This window comes from Myotis daubentonii, chromosome 5 (assembly GCF_963259705.1).
Source record: "Myotis daubentonii chromosome 5, mMyoDau2.1, whole genome shotgun sequence".
NCBI classification, from domain to species: Eukaryota; Metazoa; Chordata; class Mammalia; order Chiroptera; family Vespertilionidae; genus Myotis; species Myotis daubentonii.
Genome location: NC_081844.1, coordinates 27,820,525 through 27,845,198, shown reverse-complemented (window position 1 = coordinate 27,845,198; position 24,674 = coordinate 27,820,525). Strand labels below are relative to the sequence as shown.

General features: G+C 57.1%; 1 protein-coding gene across 1 annotated transcript in view; it reads right to left on the bottom strand.

The window, feature by feature from the left end:
• The window catches only part of COL5A3 (collagen type V alpha 3 chain), a 37,739-nt gene that overhangs the window by 2,034 nt on the left and 11,031 nt on the right, over positions 1 to 24,674 (bottom strand). Inside the window, exons 17-65 of the mRNA XM_059696882.1 lie at positions 24,184 to 24,237; positions 24,050 to 24,103; positions 23,794 to 23,847; positions 23,343 to 23,387; positions 23,182 to 23,235; positions 22,968 to 23,012; positions 22,777 to 22,830; positions 22,597 to 22,641; positions 21,706 to 21,759; positions 21,563 to 21,607; positions 21,364 to 21,417; positions 19,897 to 19,941; positions 19,738 to 19,791; positions 19,495 to 19,602; positions 19,045 to 19,098; positions 16,966 to 17,019; positions 16,019 to 16,063; positions 15,746 to 15,799; positions 15,591 to 15,635; positions 14,419 to 14,472; positions 14,273 to 14,326; positions 14,121 to 14,174; positions 13,882 to 13,989; positions 13,634 to 13,723; positions 13,309 to 13,362; positions 12,071 to 12,178; positions 11,879 to 11,986; positions 11,737 to 11,790; positions 11,136 to 11,189; positions 10,425 to 10,532; positions 10,295 to 10,348; positions 10,039 to 10,092; positions 9,877 to 9,930; positions 9,698 to 9,751; positions 9,079 to 9,186; positions 8,314 to 8,367; positions 8,006 to 8,059; positions 7,665 to 7,718; positions 7,296 to 7,349; positions 7,010 to 7,117; positions 6,788 to 6,841; positions 6,290 to 6,343; positions 6,029 to 6,136; positions 5,715 to 5,768; positions 5,602 to 5,637; positions 4,339 to 4,392; positions 3,318 to 3,534; positions 3,121 to 3,233; positions 1,618 to 1,686 (exon numbers count right to left, since the gene is read on the bottom strand). Coding sequence (XP_059552865.1) covers positions 1,618 to 1,686; positions 3,121 to 3,233; positions 3,318 to 3,534; positions 4,339 to 4,392; positions 5,602 to 5,637; positions 5,715 to 5,768; positions 6,029 to 6,136; positions 6,290 to 6,343; positions 6,788 to 6,841; positions 7,010 to 7,117; positions 7,296 to 7,349; positions 7,665 to 7,718; positions 8,006 to 8,059; positions 8,314 to 8,367; positions 9,079 to 9,186; positions 9,698 to 9,751; positions 9,877 to 9,930; positions 10,039 to 10,092; positions 10,295 to 10,348; positions 10,425 to 10,532; positions 11,136 to 11,189; positions 11,737 to 11,790; positions 11,879 to 11,986; positions 12,071 to 12,178; positions 13,309 to 13,362; positions 13,634 to 13,723; positions 13,882 to 13,989; positions 14,121 to 14,174; positions 14,273 to 14,326; positions 14,419 to 14,472; positions 15,591 to 15,635; positions 15,746 to 15,799; positions 16,019 to 16,063; positions 16,966 to 17,019; positions 19,045 to 19,098; positions 19,495 to 19,602; positions 19,738 to 19,791; positions 19,897 to 19,941; positions 21,364 to 21,417; positions 21,563 to 21,607; positions 21,706 to 21,759; positions 22,597 to 22,641; positions 22,777 to 22,830; positions 22,968 to 23,012; positions 23,182 to 23,235; positions 23,343 to 23,387; positions 23,794 to 23,847; positions 24,050 to 24,103; positions 24,184 to 24,237 — 3,270 coding nt within the window. The remainder of the gene's footprint in view (positions 1 to 1,617; positions 1,687 to 3,120; positions 3,234 to 3,317; positions 3,535 to 4,338; positions 4,393 to 5,601; positions 5,638 to 5,714; positions 5,769 to 6,028; positions 6,137 to 6,289; positions 6,344 to 6,787; positions 6,842 to 7,009; positions 7,118 to 7,295; positions 7,350 to 7,664; positions 7,719 to 8,005; positions 8,060 to 8,313; positions 8,368 to 9,078; positions 9,187 to 9,697; positions 9,752 to 9,876; positions 9,931 to 10,038; positions 10,093 to 10,294; positions 10,349 to 10,424; positions 10,533 to 11,135; positions 11,190 to 11,736; positions 11,791 to 11,878; positions 11,987 to 12,070; positions 12,179 to 13,308; positions 13,363 to 13,633; positions 13,724 to 13,881; positions 13,990 to 14,120; positions 14,175 to 14,272; positions 14,327 to 14,418; positions 14,473 to 15,590; positions 15,636 to 15,745; positions 15,800 to 16,018; positions 16,064 to 16,965; positions 17,020 to 19,044; positions 19,099 to 19,494; positions 19,603 to 19,737; positions 19,792 to 19,896; positions 19,942 to 21,363; positions 21,418 to 21,562; positions 21,608 to 21,705; positions 21,760 to 22,596; positions 22,642 to 22,776; positions 22,831 to 22,967; positions 23,013 to 23,181; positions 23,236 to 23,342; positions 23,388 to 23,793; positions 23,848 to 24,049; positions 24,104 to 24,183; positions 24,238 to 24,674) is intronic.

Sequence of the window (24,674 nt, the reverse complement as noted above, 5' to 3'; positions counted from 1 at the left end):
TGACTCTTAACTTAGCCTCCACCCAGTTATCTGAAAGCTTAGGCTTGGGACAAACTGACTATGGGGGTCTACTTTCGCAGCTGCAGGTTTTATGAAATGTAAGTATAGATGGAGCATTTCGGATGAAATTTAGCTTCCAGGTTACAATGTCCTGTGAAGGTAAAACTTCTATTAAAAAAAAAAAAAGTGCCCTAACCGGTTTGGCTCAGTGGATAGAGCGTCGGCCTGCGGACTGAAAGGTCCCGGGTTCGATTTCGGCCAGGGGCATGTACCTTGGTTGCGGGCACATCCCCAGTGGGAGGTGTGCAAGAGGCAGCTGATGGATGTTTCTAACTCTCTATCCCTCTCTCTTCCTCTCTGTAAAAAATCAATAAAATATATTTTTTAAAAAAATGTAAAATGCCTCCACGATCTTCATATTGCTCTGCCAATATTCTGGATATGTTGGGTTAAATAAAGTATATTATGCACATATCACTGGCTTGCGACAATGAGCTCCATAATGCAGCCTTCGACTTCCTTCTCTTTCCTGTCTTATTTCCACATCCCCTACTGATATTTTCTGGAATCGCCTCCTAGATCTGAGAGGAATCCAAACCAAGATACCGACTTACATTATACCACAGCTTTATTTGTTTCCTTGGACCGTCTGTTTCCTTGGTTATATTCCCAGGAGAATATCAACTTCATGAAGTCAAGAACTGTGTTTAATTTGCTGCTATGTTCCCAGTGCTTAGCATATAAATATACATTACATAAAGGATTCCCAAACTGAACCCAAGATCCCTCGCCCCTTAAACCTGGTCTTCTCCCTTACATACCTCAGCGTCTCATCAGACATCCTATTCCCCAATCAGGAACCTGGGCAGGCCTGTCTCCTCCCGCCCCTGCAGCTCATCAAGGACTAGGTCCTATTAGCTTGCCCTCTTTGCTTTTGTTCCAAGTCATGCCCTCCTCTCTATCCCCATAGCAGCAGCCCCAGCCTGGATCCTCTCCTCACTCTCCTGGATCAGCACATCCGTCTCCTCCTGGTCTCCCAGGCTCCAGTCTCAACAACCAGCACCAGCAGCCCCAGAGGCATTTTTCTAACACAGAGATGTGATCTGGGCCCCTCCCTTAAACATGCCCCATGGCTCCCTATGGCCCGCCCCAGCTCTTTCTGGGGAGATGGGCCTCGCCTCCACCCACCTCCCAGCCTCTCCTCTAACCACATTCCCCCTTGCACTCCCTAAAGCAGAGCACGTGGCTTTTCCTTCTTTAAATTCACCAGGCCTTCTCTTGACTCTGGGCCTTTGCACATGCTGTTCCCTTGCCTGCAACACTTTTCCTTGTCCCCCTGAACTTGCTAACCCAGCTCACTCTTTCGGTCTCAGCTGAGCTGTGACTTCGCCCAGGGAGCCTCAGATCCTTCCAGCACTAACTCTGGTTTCCAACATGCCCCTTGCTTCCCCCACCACACATCTGATGCTGCCCCACCCCTCTCCCTCCCCAGCCTACAGCTCACCAACAAGGCACGTCTGTCCTGTTCCTCTCACCCCTCGAAGCCCCTCTCCCAACACCGCACGCTGGTTCCCGCACTTTTCATGCCATCTGCCCCCTCAGCCTTCGGCAACTCACCTTCTTCCCTCGACGGAATGTGCTGTACCAGCTTCCCGGCTTCTCCTTGGACCAGGAAGCCAGCTTCACCTGGGAAAGGGAGGGAGGGTCAGTGGCAGGCACCCACCATGTCCTTTCTGCATCTACCTCCCATCCATGAAGGCTGCAGGTTGTAAGTATCTGGGACTGACGGGCCGTTGTCTGGCCAAGGGAGTGGGCTTGGCTGGTGCACAGGGCAAGGCCCAAGGGGAGGGGACCCCGCACTCTGAGGCAGCCCTCAACTGATGGCTGACAAGAGGTGATGAGGTGGTGGCTAATGCCCCAGCTTCCCCTCTGCCCAGGTGGGCCAGCTTCTAGGTGCCTCTACCCTGTTTCCCAGAAGTCCTCAGCGGAACCGAACCTTGGGTGCTCACTGGTGACATATTAACAATACCAGCTGCCTCTCTCCATTCCTCTCGCATCCCCCTGTCCCCTCCTGCTGCCTCCTGGGATCACCCCCTCAATAAATTACTTTTCCACAGTCTGGGGAACCCAAACCTAGAACCTTCCTCACTCCCTCTCCAGCTTCTGTCTGAGCAGGAGGAAGGTGAGCTGGTGTGGGATCAGGCCTGGGATGTCAGCAGCTGTGTAGAGATCAAGTCCTGCATTCCAGCCCCTGTACCTAGGTCTGAGTGCCGCTCACCCAGGACTCTGACCAGTTAAAAATAATAATATATCAGAAGAACATTACTATGCACTTTTGCAGGTCCTGTGCTGGCTGCGTGTTTTGCCTGCAGTAGAGATATTAGCGCGAAGCCAGTGTTTAATGAGTATTTCCTGATATGGGCATCGGTACTGCTATTGCACAGCCACCCTGTGGGGTAGGTGCTTGCTTATGCCCATTTTACAGATTAAAACACTGAGGTGACAGGCTCGGATTCCAATCCAGGTGGTCCAGGGCTGGCGCTGCTCACCCTCTTCTAAGCCTGGTGCTCGGTGTGAGAGGCGGTTAGGCTCAGGGCTGCCTGAGGGAGGAGCCCAGGATTCTGGGGGACCAGCTGACCTCACCTCTCAGCCTGTAGCCTGGAGGACAGTGAGCCCACGGGGCCTTAAGATAGCAGGTCAGAGGAGGCAGTAGCCTGGTGGTTAAGGGCTGGGGCTCTGGGGGCAGACTGTCATGGGTAATCTGGTCACCTCTCTGTGCCTCGGTTTCCCTGTCTGGAGGGTGAAGACAGAACTAACACAGCTGGTGGTTGGGCTCAGTGAGTGAATGCATCTAAGTTACTAGAACGGGCCTGACACGGTCTGGGCAAGCTCCCTACAAGCGGGGGATGTGTGTGTGTGGGGGGGGGGGGGGTTGTTCTCCGTTGCAGCCCCAGCACGTGGCACACTAGAGGCTCCATAAATGTCGGTTGAGGGGAGGCTACGATCCCTGACGAAGCCTGTGTGGGGGCGGGAGGCGGAGCAGCCCTTCCCGGTGGTGGGAGGATGGGGCGGGATCCGGTCCCCGTTCCTCCGCCCACCGACGCCCCCAGAGGCACTCACGGTCTCAAACTTCTTGTCGGGGTAGAGGCAGGTCTCTCCTCCCGCCGTGAAGTTGCAGAAAACCCTGAGAGCGTCTCGCGCGCAGCCCTGGTTGGGGTCGATCCAGTATTCCCCTGCGCAGAGCCGGGGGCGGGTGAGGGGCGGGTGAGGGGCGGCCCCACGGCTCCCCGCCCGCCCGGGCCGGGGCAGGACCTCACCATCCGGCAGGTGCGGGTGGTTGCGGTGTAGCTCGCCGCACACGAGACCCGGGCGCTGGGCAGTGCCGGGCGGGCGCCGCAGCTGCTCCAGCTCCAAGCTCAGCGACGTGAGAGAGGCCAGCACCTCCTCCAGGCCGCCCTCCGGGGCCTCCAGCACCCGCGGGCGGGGGACCGAGCGGCGGCGCCGGCGCAGCCCATGCAGCTCCGCGGGCGGGCCCTGCACAGAGGTGGGGAGGGAGAGCAGAGACCAGGGAGGGAGAGACAGGGAGAGACACGGAGGCAGAGAGACAAGGGCGGGAGAGAGGAGAAAGGTGAGGGAGGGAATAAGAGGAGAGTCAGACAGAACAGGGACAGGGTGAGGTGGAGACAGAGACCCACAGGCGGGACAAGACAGAAAACGCAGAGTTGGGAGAGATAGAAGTACAGGAGAGAGAGAGAGAGAGAGAGAGAGAGAGAGAGAGAGAGAGAGAGAGAGAGAGAGAGAGAGAGGAGTATTTGAGACAAAGACAGAGAAAGGCCAGGAGAGACAGAAGAGTTGGGGAGAGAGACAGGGAGGGAGGATGGATTGGAGAGAAGACGCAGTCGGCATTCCATGGTTACCCCCTGATCTCTCCACACACACAGCCAGATCCCTCTTCAGCTTTCAGAGCACCTGCCTCCCTGAACATCTGGTGGGTGCCCTGCCTCCCTGAACATCTGGTGGGTCCCCTGCCTCCCTGAACATCTGGTGGGTGCCCTGCCTCCCTGAACATCTGGTGGGTGCCCTGCCTCCCTGAACATCTGGTGGGTCCCCTGCCTCCCTGAGCATCTGGGTCCCCTGCCTCCCTGAACATCTGGTGGGTCCCCTGCCTCCCTGAACATCTGGTGGGTCCCCTGCCTCCCTGAACATCTGGTGGGTGCCCTGCCTCCCTGAACATCTGGTGGGTCCCCTGCCTCCCCTGAACACCTGGGTGCCCCACCTGGTTCTGAGCACTGGGAGAACCAGTGGGTACACTCCAACCCTCATCCCTGGGGAACTTACCGGGGGACCCGGGGGGCCTGGAGGGCCAGTGTCTCCACGGGGGCCGAGAGATCCCTGTAGGGAGAAGCCACTTGGGAGTAAACTCTGTCTGTGGAGACCCCTTCCTGCCAACACATGCGTGTATGCGCATGCACACACACACAAACACAGACACACACACACAGACACACACACAAAACACACACAGACACACACACAGACACACACAGACACACACACACAGAGACACACACAAAACACACACAGACACACACACAGACACACACAGACACACACACACAGAGACACACACAGACACACACAGAGACACAGACACACACACAGAGACACACACAGACACACACAGAGACACAGACACACACACAGAGACACACACAGACACACACAGAGAGAGAGACACAGACACACACACAGAGACAGACACAGACACACACACAGACACACACACACAGACACACACACACAGACACACAGACACACACACAGAGACACACACAGAGAGACACACACAGACACACACACACAGACACACACACACAGACACACACAGAGACACAGACACACACACAGAGACACACACAGACACACACAGAGAGAGAGACACAGACACACACACAGAGACAGACACAGACACACACACAGAGACACACACACAGACACACACACACAGACACACACAGACAGACAGACACACACACAGACACACAGACACACAGCCCTGGGGCAGGGACATGCAACCTCCAGCACCAAGAATAAAGCACGCATTTTCCTTCCATGTTTTAACGTCTCTGAAATCAGCATCTTAACCTCTCTGGCAGGTCACAATTCTTTGGCAGAATTGTTTTCGTCTATAGCCGTTTATAAAATAATGGTGTATCTTACAACTGATGGCAGCTTAGATTTGATGAAGTACCATGGTAAGTGTTGAATGTGTGACTGAATGACTAGGCCAGCCGTGGGCAAACTACGGCCCACTGGCCGGATCCGGCCCGTTTGAAATGAATAAAACTAAAAAAAACAAAGACCGTACCCTTTTATGTAATGATGTTTACTTTGAATTTATATTAGTTCACACAAACACTCCATCCATGCTTTTGTTCCGGCCCTCCGGTCCAGTTTAAGAACCCATTGTGGCCCTCGAGTCAAAAAGTTTGCCCACCCCTGGACTAGACAAATGAATGAGTGCAAAGGAATGGAGGGTTCCGGTGCGCTGGGGGGGGTGGGGAACTGAAATAGGGGAGCCCGGAGAGAGGGAGTACTTACCGGCCCCCCCTTTGAGCCCTTCTGTCCCAGAGGGCCCTGTGGGAGAGAGACAGAGAGATGGAGTCCTGGCGGCTCACCGTGGTGACCCCACCTCACCGACCTTTCATACTCACTGCCACGCCTGGGGGCCCAGGGGGGCCCAGAGAGCCACTGGGGCCCGGGAGACCCTGGAGAAAGGACAGCAGGGTCATCACTGACAGGGTTCATCTCCGTGACTAAGAACAGCCTCCAGTTCCCTCAAGACACAGCCTACATCCAGCCTCCAAGCTCCCAGATAGGCCCCATTTTCCCCAGACACAACCCCTAGCATTCCAGACCCAGGCTTCCCTCACCCCCACAGCCTACAGACAAGCCCACCTCCGCCCCCCACCGTCCCGTCCCCTCCTTCGAACACATTCTTCCCACTTGGGGCAGGACATACACTCACCGGTTCTCCCTTGGGGCCAGGAGGGCCCTGCACGCCTGGCAGCCCCTGATCCCCTTTCTCACCAGCCTCCCCAGGGGCGCCAATGAGGCCAATCAATCCGATGTGGCCCTGGAGGACACAGGAGGCGTGTGGGGAGGGAGAAAAGGGGGTGCGGGGAGGTTTTCTCCTAGAGCCTTGGGGTAATGCATTTGGGGAACAGAGGAGACCCCATGGGAATGGAGGTAAATGAGGGAGGGGGATAATGGAAGGAGGTATTCTTACCTTTTCCCCCTTGAGGCCAGCATCTCCCTTCAGCCCTGGGAGGCCAGAGGGCCCCTGGAAGGAGAAGGAGAATCAGTTGCTGAGACTCAAACATAAAATCTTAAGATCCCTGCGGATGATGGCGGGTGGTCAAATGGGAAATTTCCCAGAGTTCACAGGGAATTACCAGGGATGTGCTCATGGGGCTGGTCAAGAGGGAGGAGGGGTGACAAGGGGTAATGAAGGGTTTGGCTGGAGGATGGCCAATATGGATGCTCAGTGGTGGAGATCAGCGTGGTGGCCAGTGTAGACTATCAAGACTGATGGTCATGCTGGCCTGTAGAGATGGAGGGGCACTGTGGTCAGTGTAGACCATCAAGGTACGTGGTCAGGATAGATCGTATACATGGTCAGGGGAGACCTGCAGATAGTCAGTGAGGGGTCATCAGCACCCACGGTCATTCGATGGTCACTGAGCGGTTCTTGTGCCAGAGCCTCAGGGACACAGAAGTCTCTTACCAGGGGACCAGGAGGGCCTGTCTTTCCAGGAGGTCCCAGGAGGCCTGGTTCACCCTGGGATGAAACAGAACATGGGGAACTGCTCCCTGCCAGAACCCGGTGTGGACGCCCTCCCCCACCCAGGGCCAGCCCCTCCCGACTGTGATGAGAAATTAAAAGTGTGCGCACACAGGGGGGTCTGGTCCCACCCCCCACTCCCACCCCTGTTCCCGCCCCACTCACCACAGGGCCAGGGATCCCGCGAAGACCCTCAGGCCCAGCATGTCCAGGGGGCCCTCGAGCCCCCACAGGGCCTGTCCTCCCTATGGGCCCATCAGGACCTGGCTCCCCCTAAAATGGATGGGGCAAGAGAGGGGGCAGAGAGAGTCAGGGTGCACCTGCCTCCTGACCGCTAACCAAGAATCTTCAGGGAGGGGGAGGGAACTGGGGCACCTGTGGCGGTCACCGGGCCCCTCCCCATTCTGATGGCCCAAGTGCTGGCTGAGGGGTCAGGGCAGGGACCACTCACCTTGGCCCCTTTCTCCCCTTCTCTGCCTTCTGGACCCAGGCGGCCAGGAGGGCCCTGAGAAGGGAGAGACCGTTAGAGGGGGCCCTTTAGGGATGAGTGGGAGGTTGTGTGAGTGAGTGGGGGCCTGTGGGGGTGGGGGGCTTGTGGGGGTGAGTGGGGGCCTGTGGGGGTGAGTGGGGGCCTGTGGGGGTGAGTGGGGGTGAGTGGGGGCCTGTGGGGGTGAGTGGGGGCCTGTGGGGGTGGGGGGCCTGTGGGGGTGAGTGGGGGCCTGTGGGGGTGAGTGGGGGCCTGTGGGGGTGAGTGGGGGTCTGTGGGGGTGAGTGGGATAAGGTTGGAGCCAGGGCAGCGAGGAGCCAGGTCATCACTCACCCTCTTTCCAGGGGACCCTGGGGGGCCGGGCTCCCCAGAAGCGCCAGGCGGACCCTGTGGAGATTATAACACCAGGATAGAACTCGCTAGCATTGGTTGAGCATGACTACGTTTCAGGATGCCTTTGACCCAAAGCCAGCCTTACCCAAACATCACCCAGCACCAGCCATCTCCTGCTTCCTCCCTCAAGCTTCTCACATTCATGGTGAGGCCCCAGAGAGGCAAAGCCGGCACACCTACGAGGGCCTGGGTACCGCAGTAACCCACTCCTCTGGCCACCAATGCGCCTACTTGCCAGCCCAGCCCCTTCTCCCAGCGTCACATCCTGTTCCCTCACTCACCGGTCCTCCAACATCACCAGGGTCTCCCTTCTCCCCTGGGGGACCATCTAGACCCTGTGGTGGGAGGGAGGGAACAGAGTTGGGGGGGCTCATGGGGCACATGAGAATGTGGGGTGAGGCTTAGAGGATAATGAAGGTTATTTGTTCCAGTGACCTTGTCTAGGTCCAGGGGCTGGGGAGACGAGGACACCAGGTCTGTGGGTGTGAGTGGGGGCTTATGGGAGTAAGTTGGGGTGAGTGGGAACCTGTGGGGGTGAGTGGGGGTGAGAATTAGGGAATTTGATGGGGACAGGAAGGCTCACACCCACCGAAACTCCAGGGTCTCCAGGGGGTCCTAGATCTCCTGGGAGCCCTCTGGGGCCCTGGAACACAGAATGATGAGTAATCACATCTCAGAATTATTGCACATTCATTCATTCATCCATTCATTTAACAGATAAATGGTGCCAGGCACAGTTCTGGTTGCTGGGGATACGTGGTGAACAAAACACAACATTTCCGCCCCAGTAGAGAGAACATTCTAGTGGTTAATGGGGGCAGGTGCTGAGCTAAGAACCTGACATGCGTCATCTCATTTCATCCTCCCAGTAGCCTCCCAGCTCAGGACGCACAGATGGAACTGACCCAGAGGGACACAGCAGGTGGTGGGGTGGAGAGATTCAAATGGAGGTCCCCCTGACTCTGAAGCTTCTCACTGCCCTGCCCCCGAGTGCCCCCCCACCCCACCCCACCCCCCCACCCCCCCACCCCGACGACACTGTGGCAGGAGGGTCTCAACCTCTCCCTGACGGCAAATCCCACATCAGCGCCAAGCTCGTCCTTGCCATTCCCAGCATGGTTAGAATGATTCCATGCGGAAGCAAGTGTCACCCCCACAATGACATATAACCACTGTATTTTCATGCTGATTCATTCATTCAATCAACCATTGAAGCATTCATTCAGCCATGTTCTGGTTGCTCATAGAGTCTGCACCCTGGAGGACAGGACGCCTGGCTGGAGGTTGCGGAGCCGGTTGGAGTAAACACGAGTGCCCCTCCCCCAGCTCCCCCTTCTCCGCCCCCAGGACTCACCACATTCCCTTTGGCTCCATCTTCTCCAGGGGGGCCCTTCTTGCCTGGGGGTCCTGCCGCCCCAGATGGGCCTGTGTCCCCCTTTTCACCAACTTCTCCCTTGGGCCCCTTTGCAGAAACAGAAGTCAGAAGAGCCTGGACTCTCCAGGGGTCAAGGTTCGTATGCCGGGATTTAGGAATCCGGGTGGTCTGGGATTTTCCTGGGGTCAGGGGTCAGAGTAGCCTAGACTTCCCAAGGGTGGGAAGTCAAGGGGATCTAGGACTTACAGGAGTCAGGGGTCAGGATAGTCCAGTTGCCTAGAGGTCATGGGCAAGGTTGGTCTAGCCCATGTGCCACCCTTCAGTGAATTAGAAAAGGGGTCCCCTGTGGGAAGCTCATCCCCAAGCCAGGGCTTATGTCAGACCCGGGCCCCCACCTACCCCTCGGCCCCACACCCTTGTGCAGTGTACAGCCTGTATGCAGCACTGCACCTCCCAAGGCTCTATCATCAAGGTAGCCCGGGTGCCGACATGGGTCAGTGGGTGAGTTAGGACTCCCCAGAGGGCAAGGTGGCCTGAGATACCCAGCAACCAGGGGTTTCCTGGGATGGGTGCAGGGGCTCAGAAAATAGTCACTCACTGGGATGCCTGGGGGTCCTGGCAGGCCTGGGTCTCCAGCCTCCCCTGGCTCACCCTACGGGAGGCAAAGTGAGGGTTCAGTGTTGGAAGACAGGGAAAGGCTCCCCGGGACAGCCCCCCCCAGTCAGAACTGGCTGTGCCTCCCCAACCCTGTGTAGTCCACTGTCCTCTCTCTCTCACCTTCTCCCCCACAGCACCGGGCTGGCCGACTCCTCCACGCAGCCCTGGAGAGCCCTGAAGGGACAACAGGGATAGAAGTGAGCCTGGGACCCCAACCTCCGCTTCTTGGGAAACGGATGTCCCCCCCCTCCGATGCCCTTCCCCCAGGCCCAGAGTCCTCACCTCTGATCCACTAGGGCCATGGGGACCCCGAGGACCTGGAGCTCCATGGGGACCCTGTGGGACAGTCAGAATAGCATCAAGTGACCCCATGCCCCCCCCAAAGGCTCTAGTAACCATAAGCACCACCCTTGATGCTTGTGACTCCCATGACCCTTAAAGTGACAATGTGTCTTGTGATAACCCCAACATCAATCTAATGATCACCCTCACCCTGCCACTACCCTCCCCCTTCCACCCTCCCCCCCATTATCCATACCATGGACCCCACGTCTCCAACCTCCCCCTTTTCTCCAGGAGGGCCTGGCAGTCCCTGTGGAACAAAGAAGCAAGATTGGGGCAAAGGGTGTGGGGAACCAGAGGCCACACCCCCAAACTCAGACACCCACCTGCAGGCCAGGGGGGCCAATCACCCCCACGAAGCCTCTCACTCCATCATCTCCTTTCTGCCCAAAGAGGCCTGGGGGTCCCCGGCGTCCCTGAGCCCCGTCTGCTCCCTGGGAGAAGAGGGCCAGCAAAGTTGGGGTCCAGGTCAATGGTTGGAAATAGGCTCAGGGTCAAAGTCAGGACTGAGGTTGATGGTTGGAATCAGGGTTGGGATTAACTGTGGGGAGGGTCAAGGTCAGGTTTGGAGTTAGGGGTGTGGGTTCAGGGTCAGAGTTTGGGAATGAGTTCAAGGGTTGAGTCAAAGTTTTGAGATGGACACTGGGTCCATGAGCAGGGTTCAGATGGGGTTGAGATGGAATTTAGGGCTGGGTTTGGAGTTGAGGCCAAGGCCAGATTCAAAGTTTGAGCTCAGGTTTGAGGTCAGCATTGCAGGGTGGGTCGGGGTTGGAGTTTGGGTAGGACTGGGTCAGGGTTTGGCTAATGAGGCATTTGAAGACAAGGTTTGAGTTGGGATTGAGGTTAAGGTCTCAAGCAGGGTTGAGATTGGGGCTGAGGTTCTGGATTGAGTCAGGTTCTGGGGTGAGTTCATACTGGTTGCCAGCATGGAGGAGTAGATTAGGGTTGGAATTGAGTCTGGGCCCGAGTCCAGGTGTAGGACACTGTCCCTTCCCATCGGGGACCCAGGGGGTGGTCGCAAAGCCAGGAGCACCTACCGGGGAGCCTGGGTGTCCCACAGGACCCCGTATCCCTGTTGGTCCAGGTGGGCCCTGGAGGAGGAAACAGAGTTGAAAATCCCTTAAGTTCAAGATTGGGGGTTGGCACTAGAGATGTCAATCCTTGTCCCCTGCCCACTGCCCCCAGCAGGAAGCCACAGCTGCGAGCACACCCTGTCTTCCTAGCCACGAGCTGATGGGATCAGACACGGACATCTGTCCTAAGCTCGGCCCATCAGGCGGTTCCCCAGACATCCCACCAGCACCAGGGACTGATTCTGGCAGCTGAGGCTGAAGTGCCAAAGGGAAGCTGGGGATGCGATGCCTCAGAGCCATGCAGCGTCACAGCCAGAGAGAATAGCATGCCACCAAGGAACGGCAGAGGGGGGAGCAGCTGCCTCGGCGCCCTCCCCGTCCTCCGGGCCCCAGCGGCTCCGTCGGCCCCTTCATTTCAGGTACTTGCTTCTGTGACTCGCAGGTGTCAGGATGGGGCTCAGGGAGGGAGGAAGCTCCACGCCCTCCCCTCCGTCCCCCTACCCGGCCCATCTCCACACCCCTCTCCCCTCCCTGAGGACTCACCGCAAGTGAGGCCCCCACTTACCGCATCCCCCTTATCGCCTTTGCTCCCCTTGTGACCAGGGGTACCCACTTCTCCCTGCAGAGGAAACAGGATGAGGAAGCACCCCCCCTCAGCCCCCCCTCCCCCCGCCTTCTCCAGCCCCTCCCTCTCCACGAACTCTCACCTTGTCCCCTTCCTCGCCCGAAGGCCCGGCAGCTCCTGGGGGCCCTGGAAGCCCCAGGGGCCCTGGGGTCCCATCTTGGCCGGTGGGGCCAGGGGGACCACGTTCGCCCTGATGTGGGAGCAGAGGAGGGACGTCAGGGCCAGGGCAGGAGCGGGGTCCTGGTATGTGGAATGGGGTGGGCAGGGCACTTACCGGGGACCCCTTCTCGCCTGCAGGGCCAACAGGGCCTTGGCCTCCACTTTGGCCAGGAAGCCCAATGCCTCCTGCGGGGCCCACAGGCCCACGCTCCCCAGGGGAGCCCTGGAAACAGGGGTGAGGGGTCAGGGAAAATAACAATAACAAGTTCTCCTTTCTGGAGGTTTTTCAAGCTGCCAAGCACTGAGTTTAAGCGATTACCGGCTCTTATCCAATCTGTTCCCCAAAAAGCAGGCAGAGGACGTTGTGAACACTTAAGTCAGGGCAAGTGCCTCCTCTAACCACAGCCCTCAGGGCTTCCTCCTCAGACAGAAAAAAAAGAGAAGTCCTCCTGGCAGCCCACCAGGTCCTGCACAACCTGCCCCTGACCCCTCCCTGCCCTCACTTCCTCCTACTTTCACCCTCGCTCACTCCCCTCCAGCCACAGGGTCTCCATGCTGTTTCCTCCAATAAGCCGGGCAAGGTCCAGCCTCAGGGCCTTTGCACATGCTGCCCTTCCGCCCGGAATGCTTTTCTCTGCACCTCCACAGGGCTCCTTTCTTACCTCCTCAGCCTCGACTCAAATTCTCCTTCTCAGGAGGCCTTCCCTGACCAGCCTGTCTCAACTGCTCTTCCCCCCGCCCCCCCCCTCGCTCTCTGCTGCTTTGTTTTGGGACATTCGTCATTGCTCATTTCTCCTCTCCCCAACTAGAACGTAACCTCCAGGAAAAAGGAGGGTTTCGGTTTGCTTTTTGTTATATATATATGAATGATTGATTTCAGAGAGGAAGGGAGAGGGAGAGAGAGATAGAAACATCAATGATGAGAGAGAATCACCGATGGGCTGCCTCCTGCACGCCACCCACTGGGGATCGAGCCTGCAACCCAGGTATATGCCCTTGACTGGAATCGAACCGAGGACCCTTCAGTCCGCAGGTCAACACTCTACCCACTGAGCCAACCCAGCTAGGGCTAAAAAGGAGGTTTTATGTGTTCTTGTCTGGCACACAGTGAGCATGTGTCAGGGCGGTCATCCGGTTGAGTTATGCGATAACCTATGGGATGGGCTATGTTACAGATGAGGACACTGAGGCTCAGAGTGACATGACTGCTCGGCCAGTGAGTGACAGAGTTGGATGTGGCCCAGGCCTGTCTGACTCCAAAAACAGTGGACTTCATCATGACAGCGCCCAGCTTCCCAGACACCCCAAGTTCCTCCCCCCTGCTCCCTACCCAGCAGATGGGGCTGCACTTACATTGGCACCAGTGGGACCCGGGGGGCCCTTGTCACCCTTCAAACCAGTAGGTCCCTGAAGGAGGAGATGATTCACAGTCAAAAGACACCCCCCAGGTACCCCCCAGGTCCTGTCTTCACTTTGGGGGGCTCATAGTTCCCACCTCCTTCCAGGCACTGAGGTTTGGGGGAGGGCGCGGTCTCCTCCAGGTCCCTCCTGCTGTCATGCCTTTATTTTCACAGTCGCCCCCCCCCACGATGCCACACCATGTCCCTGCCCTGAGCCCCCCACTTCCTTCTCTGCTTCAAGACCCAGCACACACAAGAGGGCTCCAAAGGATACTCACAGGGTCCCCTGGGGCTCCTTGGGGGCCAGGGAAGCCCCGCGGTCCAGGTGGGCCTTCCTTCCCAAGGGGACCCAGCAGCCCCAGGTCCCCCTGCAGGAGCGCAGAGGAGGAGGGTCAGGCTCCGAGAGGGTTGTCGCCCCCAGTCTGTGAGCCTGCCCTCCCCTGTGGGGCTAGTTCCGAGCCCCCGATGGGGCCATTGAGGGGCCTTTGGGGCCCCTCTGCCAGGTCTCCCACAGGCAGGGTCTCACCTTGGCCCCCTCTCTGCCCTCCAGTCCCGGGAGACCTTGTTCACCAGGAGGGCCGGGAGGGCCGGGCGGGCCCCTCTCGCCCAGAGGCCCTGCTTCTCCTGTCTTCCCCTGGAGAGGAAGAAGGCGCATCTTGAACGGAGGTGGCCTGGGGTGGGGGGTCTGTCTGAGATCCACTTCTTCCCCCCAAAATATCCCCCAACTGGTACAACACTGGGGAAACTTGTGGGGTCCACTCTGACCTGAGGACCCACGACGCCGGCTGGACCAGGTGGGCCTGTTTGACCTTGAAAGCCCTGGGAAGAAACATTAAAAGGAGCTGTCACATGGGGCGGGGGGGGCGGGGGAGAGAAATGGAAAGCCCAATGGGGTCAGAGGTCAAATGGTCACTCACCAATTCTCCCCTCTGTCCGGGGTGCCCAGGTCGCCCGTCTTTCCCCTGGAGGCCCTGAAGGACAAGGCGGGAGAGAGTGGAGGCACAAATACGGAGCCTATCCAGGCCCCAGCTCCGCCCACCCTCACCGGGGTGAGTTCACTTACAGGGGGGCCCTTCGGCCCAGAGAATCCAGGGGGCCCTTGTAGGCCTGGGAGGCCCTGAAATGGAACAGAAGTCATTACTCACCCCCTTGCCTGGCTGTCCACATCATGACAAGAGCTAGCACACACTGAGCGCCTTCTGCACGCCAGGCACAGGGCCCGACACAGAGTCATTTCATTCACCGCTGCAGCCCTTGGGGTAGGGACCCTGGTTAGTCCCATCGTGCGAGGGGGACACTGAGGCCCAGAGAGGTTCAGTGATCTGCCCAAGGTCACACGGAGGTAAGTGGCCAAGGTAGGACTTGAACTCATGGCTCTGACCTCAGAGGCTGTGCTCTTTCCACTGCGTTAATGAGGAGCCTAAAAGGCTCATTCCAATGTAACCCTGATATTTGGGGGAGGGGTGGGGGGTGGCGACTAGCAATCTGAATCCATGCCGGCCAGCCCAGTGTACATTCTTGATAACCTATAATTAAGTCACTACCTCTTTCCCAGAAACTGGTCTTGCAGAACCTGTTACAGAGGCCATAAAACTGTGGACAGTGCACTGCCCCAGAAGGGAGGGCTATTAACGCTGGCGCCAGGCCAGACCATCAGATACGGCCTGGAGACCCCCAACACCTGAGGGCCTCTTGCAAAGCCCATGAAAAGGACCGGAAGCATAATCCATATTTGCGGGACAAAGACTCCAGAAAGATATAAAAGAGAAGCCCCCTGCGTGTTACTTTACTCAGATTTGGAAAGTTATTCCCTGAGTCCGCCAGCGTAAATAAACAGTGTCACTCCTTTTCTCTAAAGTGTCCCTTGGTTTTTCTCTGGTCTTCTGCAACATTATAATGTCTCCCTACCTCCTGGATTTGTCTCCTCCCAGAAACACACACATAAACACACACACACACACACACTCACACACGCACACGCACACACACTCACACACACTCACACACACACTCACACACACACACTCACACACACACACACTCACACACTCACACACACACTCACACACACTCACACACACACACACACTCTCACACACACACACACTCACACACACTCACACACACTCTCCCACACACACACACACACATACACTCACACACACACACTCACACACACACACACACACTCACACACACACACACACACACACACTCACACACACTCACACTCACCTTTTCTCCAGGGATTCCAGGGGCCCCATCCTGGCCCACATCGCCCTAGGACAGAGTGAATGAGATTCAGGCCGCAGAACAAACTCAACTGGGAGGGACTGGGGAGCCTGGGCAGAGGGTCTGCCTGGGGAGCCTGATCGCCCACCCATCCATACCTTGGGGCCTAGTGGCCCTGTGGAACCCGGTTGCCCCCTCTCTCCACGGGAGCCCTGAATAGAAAAGAAGCAAAGATTAGAAGGGAGAGGGTGGGGGGCCTAGGAGATGAGATCAAGTCCTCTGGGTCCCATCCCTCTTGTCCCACCAGGGACACCGACATAACCCAAATCCTCTTCCTTGCCCACTCTTGACCTCCCCAGCGCCCCTCTCCTAGTCTCTCCTTCCAGCCCTGCCCCCCAAGACCCTGTGGGGGGGGGCTCTCCATTTCTTACAGGCACTCCCCGCTCTCCTTCCAGTCCTGGCTGCCCGGCCTTCCCCTGGAAAATCAATCCGGTGAGGGGGAGCAGAAGGGAGTTACGATGCAAACACATGACACAAACACACAAAGGAACCCAGTCACAGACCTATAAAGATGTCTGCCACCATTTATTCACAAGCCTTTCATTCTCACACACACACACACACACACACACACACACAATCACGCAAGAATCACAGACATGTATGATTGCACCTATAGGATCCACACATATAAGCATGTTTGTCCACGTGGACACCTATTTATCATAGTTGCACCCGTGACTGCATGCCGTCGTGACAAACACTGGGTGATCGCAGCCTCGGGCGGACATGTGAAGTCCATCATGCAACATGTTCCTTGACCACGTGCACACTCAATGTAAACACATACATGCATGGGTTTATGTGAAGACGTGGTCCTGGTAAGCACAGCACATACATGCACTCGTGTGCATATGCACAATGTCCATTTACTCAGCAGCAATGCACACAGAGCAGAGTAATGCATGCATGTGTACACAGTCGCTCAGTGTACACAGAAATACACACACATGTATATCGTATCCTTTGACACACATATGCATGCCCCTCACACACATGTATGTCCACAATCACACACTGTGTGCAGGCTCATGCCCCGTTCACTCAGTCACAGGCCCACAGGCTGCAGCACCCAACCCCACCCCATCTAATCTGCACTAAGAGGCACACAGGACACACGTGCACACATGTATGCAGGGGCACCTGAGCCGCAATGCCAGGCGGGGTGACCTACATGTGTCCTGCATTGCACATGGGAGGAAGCATGCCCTCAAGTGCTTCCAGGCATGCACACAGACACCCAGCACCCCCCCATCAGGCACAGCCATGGATGCTGTCGCCCAGGTAAGCCCTTCCCTCCCTGCCCCTCACGACTCACCCGCCTCCCTTTCTCTCCTATTGGCCCCAGGGGACCAGGCAGGCCCGTGGATCCCTGAGTAGAGAGAATCGGAGAGAAGGGGTGGGGTGAGAAGAGTGGGTGGTGGGCTACACTGGCCCCTCACCCCATTCAACCACCCCATCCCATCCTTTCAGGCCTTTCCAGGCCACTGATTCCAGAAGCTTCTTTGGTCCTCCAGCCCATCTCCTCCAGAGTGGCCTTCTGCCCTCCTCTCCTCTTCTCCCCCCCGCCCCCCCCCCCCCCGCCCCTGTGCTCACTCCACTGCAGCCACACGGGCCTCCTCTGAGGATACAGATACGCTCCTGCGCGAGGCCTTTGCATGGCCGCTCCCTTCGCCTCAGATGCTCTTCCCCCCCCACCCCCGTCCCCCACCCCCATCCCCACGGGCCGCTACTCCTCATCACTTAGACATCACGCAGGCGGCTGGCTTCCTGCCACTTTCCTGACCACCACATCCTCTGAGTCACCCTCCGTCTACCGCACTGTCCTATTTAGTTTCCCCATCATATTCGTATTGAAACGACCTTATTCACTTGCTCCCTATTCAACATCTGTTTTCCCCACGAGGACACAGCGCTCCGGTCTTATTCCCCGCTGCCTCGCGCCCTGGGGCCTCCTCGCCTGTTAACTAACCCGCTGCAGCCCTTCCTGCTCTGCCCTCCACCGGGGAAGACAGCACAGGCTCTGCCGTCCCTCCTGCCTCTCACGGTGCTTGCGATCCCAGACCCCCCACTGTGTGGCCCTGGGAAAATGGCCTAACGCCCTGGGAACCGGCTCCCTGTTTGTAGCCAGCCACAGCCTCCTCACAGGGTTTGGGAGGCTTCCGTAGGGTGCAGTGTAGAAAGTGATCTGCACGGTGCCTGGCACACAGTAAGTGCTCCAGCGATGTCAGCTGTCTTCGTTGTGATTCCTGATGATTTCGCTCTGCTGTGGGCTGGGTAGCCCCCCTCAACATTCACACCTGAAGCTCTACTCCCCCCTGTGACAGTATTCAGAGGTGAGGCCTTTGGGAGGTGTTAAGTCATGTCAGTGGAGCCCTCACGAATGGGATCGTTGCCCTTAAATAAGAGACTAGACCTCTCTCTCTCTCTCTCTCTCTCTCTCTCTCTCTCTCTCTCTCCCTTCCCCCCCCCCCAGGCGGGGGGGGGGAGGGTGCAGGAGACAGCTGAGCAATAATTCTCTCTCATCATCGATGGTTCTCTCTCTCTCTTCCTCTCTGAAATCAATAAAAATTTATTTTTTAAAAATTGCTGTCAACTTAGGCAATGGCAGGATAACTGTGCCAAAAGCATGGAACTCTGGAAGGATCTACACTGAGATTTCTTCCCAAGCGTCCCTAAGCTTCTGCTCCACTTTATATAAACGAGAACTATAAATCATTAATGATGTAATATGGGTGTAGCTGTGGCAGAAAGACGTGTCTAATCAGTAGACTCATCCATCAAAACACTGGCAAGCAATGCACATTTTTACATAAGTGCATTTTATTGTAAGTTATAACTAATTCAAGATACGTAAGATATGTCTTTTTTATGATTCTCCTCCTTGCTGACTTTGTTTAAACCAATTTCAATCACACCAAGTAAGAAGGATCCTATAAATTTTTTATCATAAATATTGTCATTATTATAATCAAATGGATGAAATAAATAGCACTGGCATCTCCGTTGTGCAACTGAAAAAAAATGGGCTCAAGAAACTTGCCCAGAGAGCATTTGAGATCTTGCTTCCCAGCAATTGTCCTCAGTTTGGGTTCCAATAAATTCTTATAAAAATTCAGAGAAAGAGAGAGAGAGAGAGAGAGAGAGAGAGAGAGAGAGAGAGAGAGAGAGACTTGCCCAGGGTTACTTAGCAAGTAAGGGGTGACTTGCCCAAGGTCACATAGAAGCTAATGAGAAGGTATTTGAGCCCAACTCTGTTACCAAAGCCGATACCTTATGCTGTTTATCAATGACCCAGGGCTGGAGTGCTCAACTCCGGGACCACAGCCCAGACCCCCAGATGTTAATCAGGCTCTGAACCCTGCCCTTGCCCACCCTCAGCCCCCTGGCTTCTTACCTTAGGGCCTGGACGTCCTGGGTAACCTGGGAGGCCTGGCACCCCAAGTTTGCCCTACAGAGGAATGGTGGAACAAGGTTTAGAAATTGCAACCTGGACATCAGAGGGAGAGGGCAGGACGGCTGGGGCATATGGAGGGCACAGCAGGGTGAGATCCTCTCCCCCCACCCCCCCACTCTCTAAAAATCGATGGGAAAAATATCCTCAGGTGAGGATTAACCAAAAAACAAATCCTGCGGCATGTGGTGGCTATGGGAACAAAAAGCAGGTAGTGCGCATGGCATTGCTCAGTAATGCTGAGCGAGGAATCAAAGGAGATGGTGAGGAGCGTCGCAGCCTCCTGAGGTTGGAGAGAAAAGGGCAGAGGGCAGAAGGCAAAAGGCCAGGAAGCTGTGACCACAGAATGAAAAGCTGAAGGGTAGACTGGAGGGGTAACCAAGGTCCATTCACCTTCTCCCCAGCTGAGCCTGGGGGCCCCTCCTCACCAGGCAGCCCCTCCTGCCCTTTCAGCCCTTCAGGACCATCCTCTCCCCGGGGACCTGGGGGTCCCGGGTGCCCCTGGAATAGAAAGGAGAGGCCCTCAAATCCATTCCTTGTCACTCTTACTCCATGAAGCCCCCCGTCTTTGCCCCACCTCACCTCCTCCCTGTCTTCCCCAAGTCCCCCAAACCTACCTAAAGGAGATCACCTTACCCGATCTCCTTTAAGCCCCCCATCACCCTTGAAGCCTGGGAAGCCATCCTCTCCCTGAATGGGAGAGAGTACAAAGGTCAGAGGTCAGGGTTCAGGGGAGGTTCACAGGCAGAGCCCCAGTATTAGGGCTCCCCCACAAGGAATCCCCTCCCTTCTCACCTTCTCCCCTTTCTCCCCCTGGAGGCCCCGGTTGCCAGCGGTTCCCTGGAAAATAAAGAAGCTCTCAGGTCCTTCCCCTGCTTAATTAAGGAGGGCCCCAAACTCAGTCCCCTGCCCCCCAAAGCAGGTTCCCCAAAGCCAAGAGGATGCTGGACTCAAGTGGGGTAGGGGCAGCCCACTAGTGTGTATGCGGGAAGCTGCTCCCTCCCGCCCTTTCTCACTGGCAGCCTCCCAAGGTCCTCTGTGTGGGGATGTGCAGGGAAGGCCAAATTTCCAAGTAATTCATTGCCATCTCCAGGGACACTGTGTCCACATTTCCTCCTGGCAGGAGCAGGAGGATGAAGATTCCAGGCCCCAGCCTCACTCTGAAGGCGAAGGAATGCTCCCCATTGTACTGGCTACAATGTGACTCTGTGCCTGGCAACAAGGCAGGTCTGTGCTTGGGGACAGTGAGATGGCTCAGTGCGAGCCCAGATGCCGCTCACACCGAACTCTGGGCTCCGGCCCCAGGGAAAGCTGCACTTGGCTACCGTGTCACTGAGCTCAGAGATACAACGAAATGACAGTAGGATACCATCTAATGACGTGTTTTGACAATAGCATGACTGTGTCTCCTTCCACAGAGAGACACAGTGTAACCGAGCTCGGACTACAGTGAAATTGCACTTGGGTGTAATCTCCTCTGTGCTTTGACAACAGCCTGGCCTTCTCCAGGTACAGAGCGGCTCACGTGACCACAGTGTAACTGAGCTTGGCAACACCTGTTCTCTGGCCCTGGCGACAGTGGAACTGGACTCAGCTGTCACAAAGGTTTCAACTACATGTAACTACGCCTGACTACGAAGTAACTGAGCGTGGCCACCCACAGGACTCCGTGGCCTGCTGCACGACAGCCTCCTCCCTGGTTAGAGTGTAACCAAACTTGCCTACGATGCAAAATGTGAAGAGCTGCCTCTTGGCTACCACCGCACTCCGTTCTCAGACCACAGGTAAAGTGTACCTGTACTTGGCTACAGTGTAACTGGATTTGGCTACCAAATAGATGTGAATTCCCATGTCCCTGTTCTTAGTCAACGGTGACCTCTATTTAGCCACAGTGCGGCTCTCCGCTTGTCCCCACATCGCTGTGCTTGTAGATGGCGTGACTCTGGGCTTGAGCTTTAAAACAACCCCTGCCTGGCTACAATGTGCCGATCTGGCCTTGGACGTGGCATATGTGCTCACAGTGAAATGGGTTCACCCTCAAGTGGACTTAACTGTTCCCAACCACAAGGCAACGACGACACTAGAATGCTGTCCTTTGGCTGTTCAGCTCCAAAGTAACACACACGCTCCTGTATCTGGCCACTCAGACCCAAACCCCACTCTCCCACTACACCGTGCCTGGCAGACTGATTCCGCTCATCACGCATGCAGGTGTTTCTGATGGAGCAGGTTCCCCAAAGCCGATGCTGACGAGTCACCTACCTTCACACCCCGAGGCCCAGGATACCCCCGCGGGCCGGCGGACCCTGCTGGGCCCTGCGGAGAAGATGAGATTAGTGCCATCCTGTCCTCCCCCCTCCCCTGCTCTCAGGGCCCTCATCTCTCTCCTCAGAAGCCCCTGACTCCTGGCCCTGACTTACCAACCCTTATCCCCAGCCCAGCCTCTCTCCAGATCACTTACCTGGGTCCCTTTCTCTCCTGTGGGCCCCTCGTGGCCTGGGTGACCCTGGGGGGAAAACATCCTAAGTCGTCAGAGACCCATATTGACCACCCAGATTCCCAAGCCTCCCTTTCTTCCTCCTCCTCCTGGCACACAGCTCTCACCGGAGGGCCATCAGATCCCGTGAGGCCTGGAATTCCCGGGTGTCCGGGGGGACCCTGAAAGATAGTGAACAGTAGGAGACAGAGGGTCTCAGCGCCCGGGTTCCACCAGGAACATGCCGCCACATCAGGATTCCAGAGCAAGCAGATCCCTCACAGGACATCTAACCCCAGCTCTGCCCCAGCCCCCGGCCTCCCTGGGCCTCAGAAATCCTCTGCCTCTGGGCCGCGTGAGCCAGGCACGGAGGAACAGTGTGCGCCATGATGAAGTGGGGGCTCCCCAGCCACACCCCTTTCTTTAGAAGCCCCTCCCACCCACAGCTTCATCTGTAGAGGGAAGGGCCATGGCCGGCATGAGGTGACTCCCTCTGTCCCGCCAACGGAGGCAGGCCACTGACCCAGCTGGGCCCGTCAGACTCTCTCCTGAAATTTACCGGAGAGCAACTGGGGTCAGCTGGATTGGGGTCAAGAAACTACAAGGTCATAGGAGCCTTGGTGACAAAGCCGCTCAAGATCACGTAGAAGTGAAAGTCCGGGTAAGGACACACTGAAATGCGTGCCTGCCAGGGGAGAAGAAGCATGGGCAGGCAGAAAGCTGGCAGCACAGGGCCCAGAGAGAGGGCTTTCCTGACCCACGAGTCTCGGTGATATTTTCTATGACCGGCTTCTGAGGGTTCCCCTGGACCCTGACAACACCCCCTTGTGTGAGCTAGCTTTGGTGGTTTTCAGTTTCTTGCCACCTACCCTTCCCCAACAATGGCACTGTGTCCCTCTGCCTTGTTTAGGAAATGTTGTGCTTTGTCATTATCCAGAGCTAACAAAAGGGGCCGGTGGGAGCTTTTCCTGCAGAAACAAGAGCTGGGTGGGGGAGGGGGAGCCGGAGCTGTCACTCACCTTCTCCCCAGGAGTGCCAATGGGTCCCTGCGGGCCAGGGAGTCCCTGGGGACATAAAAAAAAGAGGGTAAAGGAAGGCATGAGAAAGGGGTGGCGAGTGCTGCAGCTGGGGAGGCGGGGGGCGGTCTGTGACCTGGGCTGGCCATCACCACCCACATTGTGGGGAAAGGTAGCTCAAACCTGGGACCCGGGATTTCCCTGCTGTCCTGGGGGTCCTGGTTCTCCTGGAGGACCCTGGGGAGAAAGGGGGGTTTGGTGAAGCTGGAGGGGATCACGGCGTTGAGGTGTCCGTGAAGCTGATGCGGGGGGAGGGGCTCATGGGAGCAGACAAGGATATGGACGGTCATGGGGTCAGAGGGTAGAGCACGTACCACATTTCCTTTGGCACCTGGCGCACCGTCAATTCCCACCGCGCCCTGCGGGAGAGAAGCCGTGAGACGGGAGACACGCAGGAGCCTGCGTCTGGACACTGCGCGGTGCGGTGGGAAGTGAGTGGACAGAGAAGAGCAGGCAGCGGGAGTGGGCATGCGGGGGAAGGTGAGAGGGCAGCAGGATGCGGATGCAGAGAGACAGTGGCGTTCTCACCGGGCTGCCCGGAGGCCCAGGGGAGCCTCTGGGGCCAATCAGTCCTCGGGGGCCCTGCAAGGAAGTAGGAGCATTATCCCCGCTTCACTGCTCTGAGGCCCCATGATCCTGACTTCCGTCCCCTGCACCAGGCAAGGTGTCCAAGGGTCCCTGATACTCACGGGCTCCCCAGCCTGGCCAGTGGGCCCCGGAGGTCCCTCTGCTCCCTGTGGGAAAGCATCATCATTGGGGGAGGGGAGAGGGAGGAGGGAGAAGGGGAGGGAGGGGGAGGGGGAGGAGGAGGAAGGACCCTTGGAGAACCACCGTCCCTCATCTGGGCAGCCCCTCCCAGGGGTCCCAGAGGCAGAGCCTGTGGCAGGATCCAGCTGATCAGCACATGTGATTGGATTCAGGCCTCTGACCCCAAACCTGGACCCGCCTCCCTGAGCCTCACCTCCTAACTCCAGTGCTAGCCCACAGCTCTCCCTCTGTCTTTTTGAGCCTCGCTGGGGCCTCCTGGCCCTCAGGGTCAGACCCTCACCCCTCATCCTGTCCCTTGAATACTCCCCTCCTCTCTGACTCTCATCCTGGCTTTCCAGACCAAGCCACCTCCTAAGTCCCCTCTAAACTTACCTTCTTACCATCTTCTCCTGGGGGACCAGGCCGCCCCATATGGCCAAAGTCACCCTAGGGTGGGACCAGAAGGGAGTTCAGTGTGGAAACGTGGGGGTAGAGGTTAACACACACACACCCCACCTCCCCAGGAAAGAAGATGGGACATGAAGGGTGAGGGCTCAGAACCAGGGTTGGAAGCTCTGAAATGGGGGGGGGGAGGGGCTCATGAGTATTGGGAGGGGTTGGGCACGCGGGAGGGGCCTCACACACTCACCCTTTGGCCCTGCTCACCAGGCAGCCCTGGAAGGCCATCAAAGCCCCTGTCGCCCTGCACAGAGAGACACCAGCTGAGCCTTGAGTCCTTGACCCTGACATTTCCTCAGTCCCAGTCCTGGCCCCATCACCCACCTTAGGTCCTGTGTCCCCGGGGAGGCCCCGAGCCCCGTCTGCTCCAGAGCGGCCCTGTGGGGGGAGTGACATCATCAAGATACCCTCTACATTTACTGAGCATCTTCTGCATACAGAGTCCTGAGCTGGGAGCTTCTATATTAATCTAACCTTCCACATGTACCTCAAACCCACCCATTACTCTTTGCAACCGTTGCCCTTTCTCTAGTCCAAGTCACCATCGTCACAACGATTAAGAAGCCTCAACTTCAGTCTCCAGCAGCTGCCCTGCTGTGTGTTTCTCTGGCACTTCAAACTACCTGGAGGGATCTTGTTCGTTATTTCCCGCCTGTGCCAGACTTCCCTTTTCACATGCTGTTCCTTCTCCTGGAATGCCCTTCCTCTCCTGTTTGCCTGGTTCTCCCCAGATTTCAGCTCAACCTCATTTCCCTGGCAAGTCCTCCCTGCCTCGTGGACTGGGCCAGACTCCTGTCATGCGCTCAGGGGAGCTG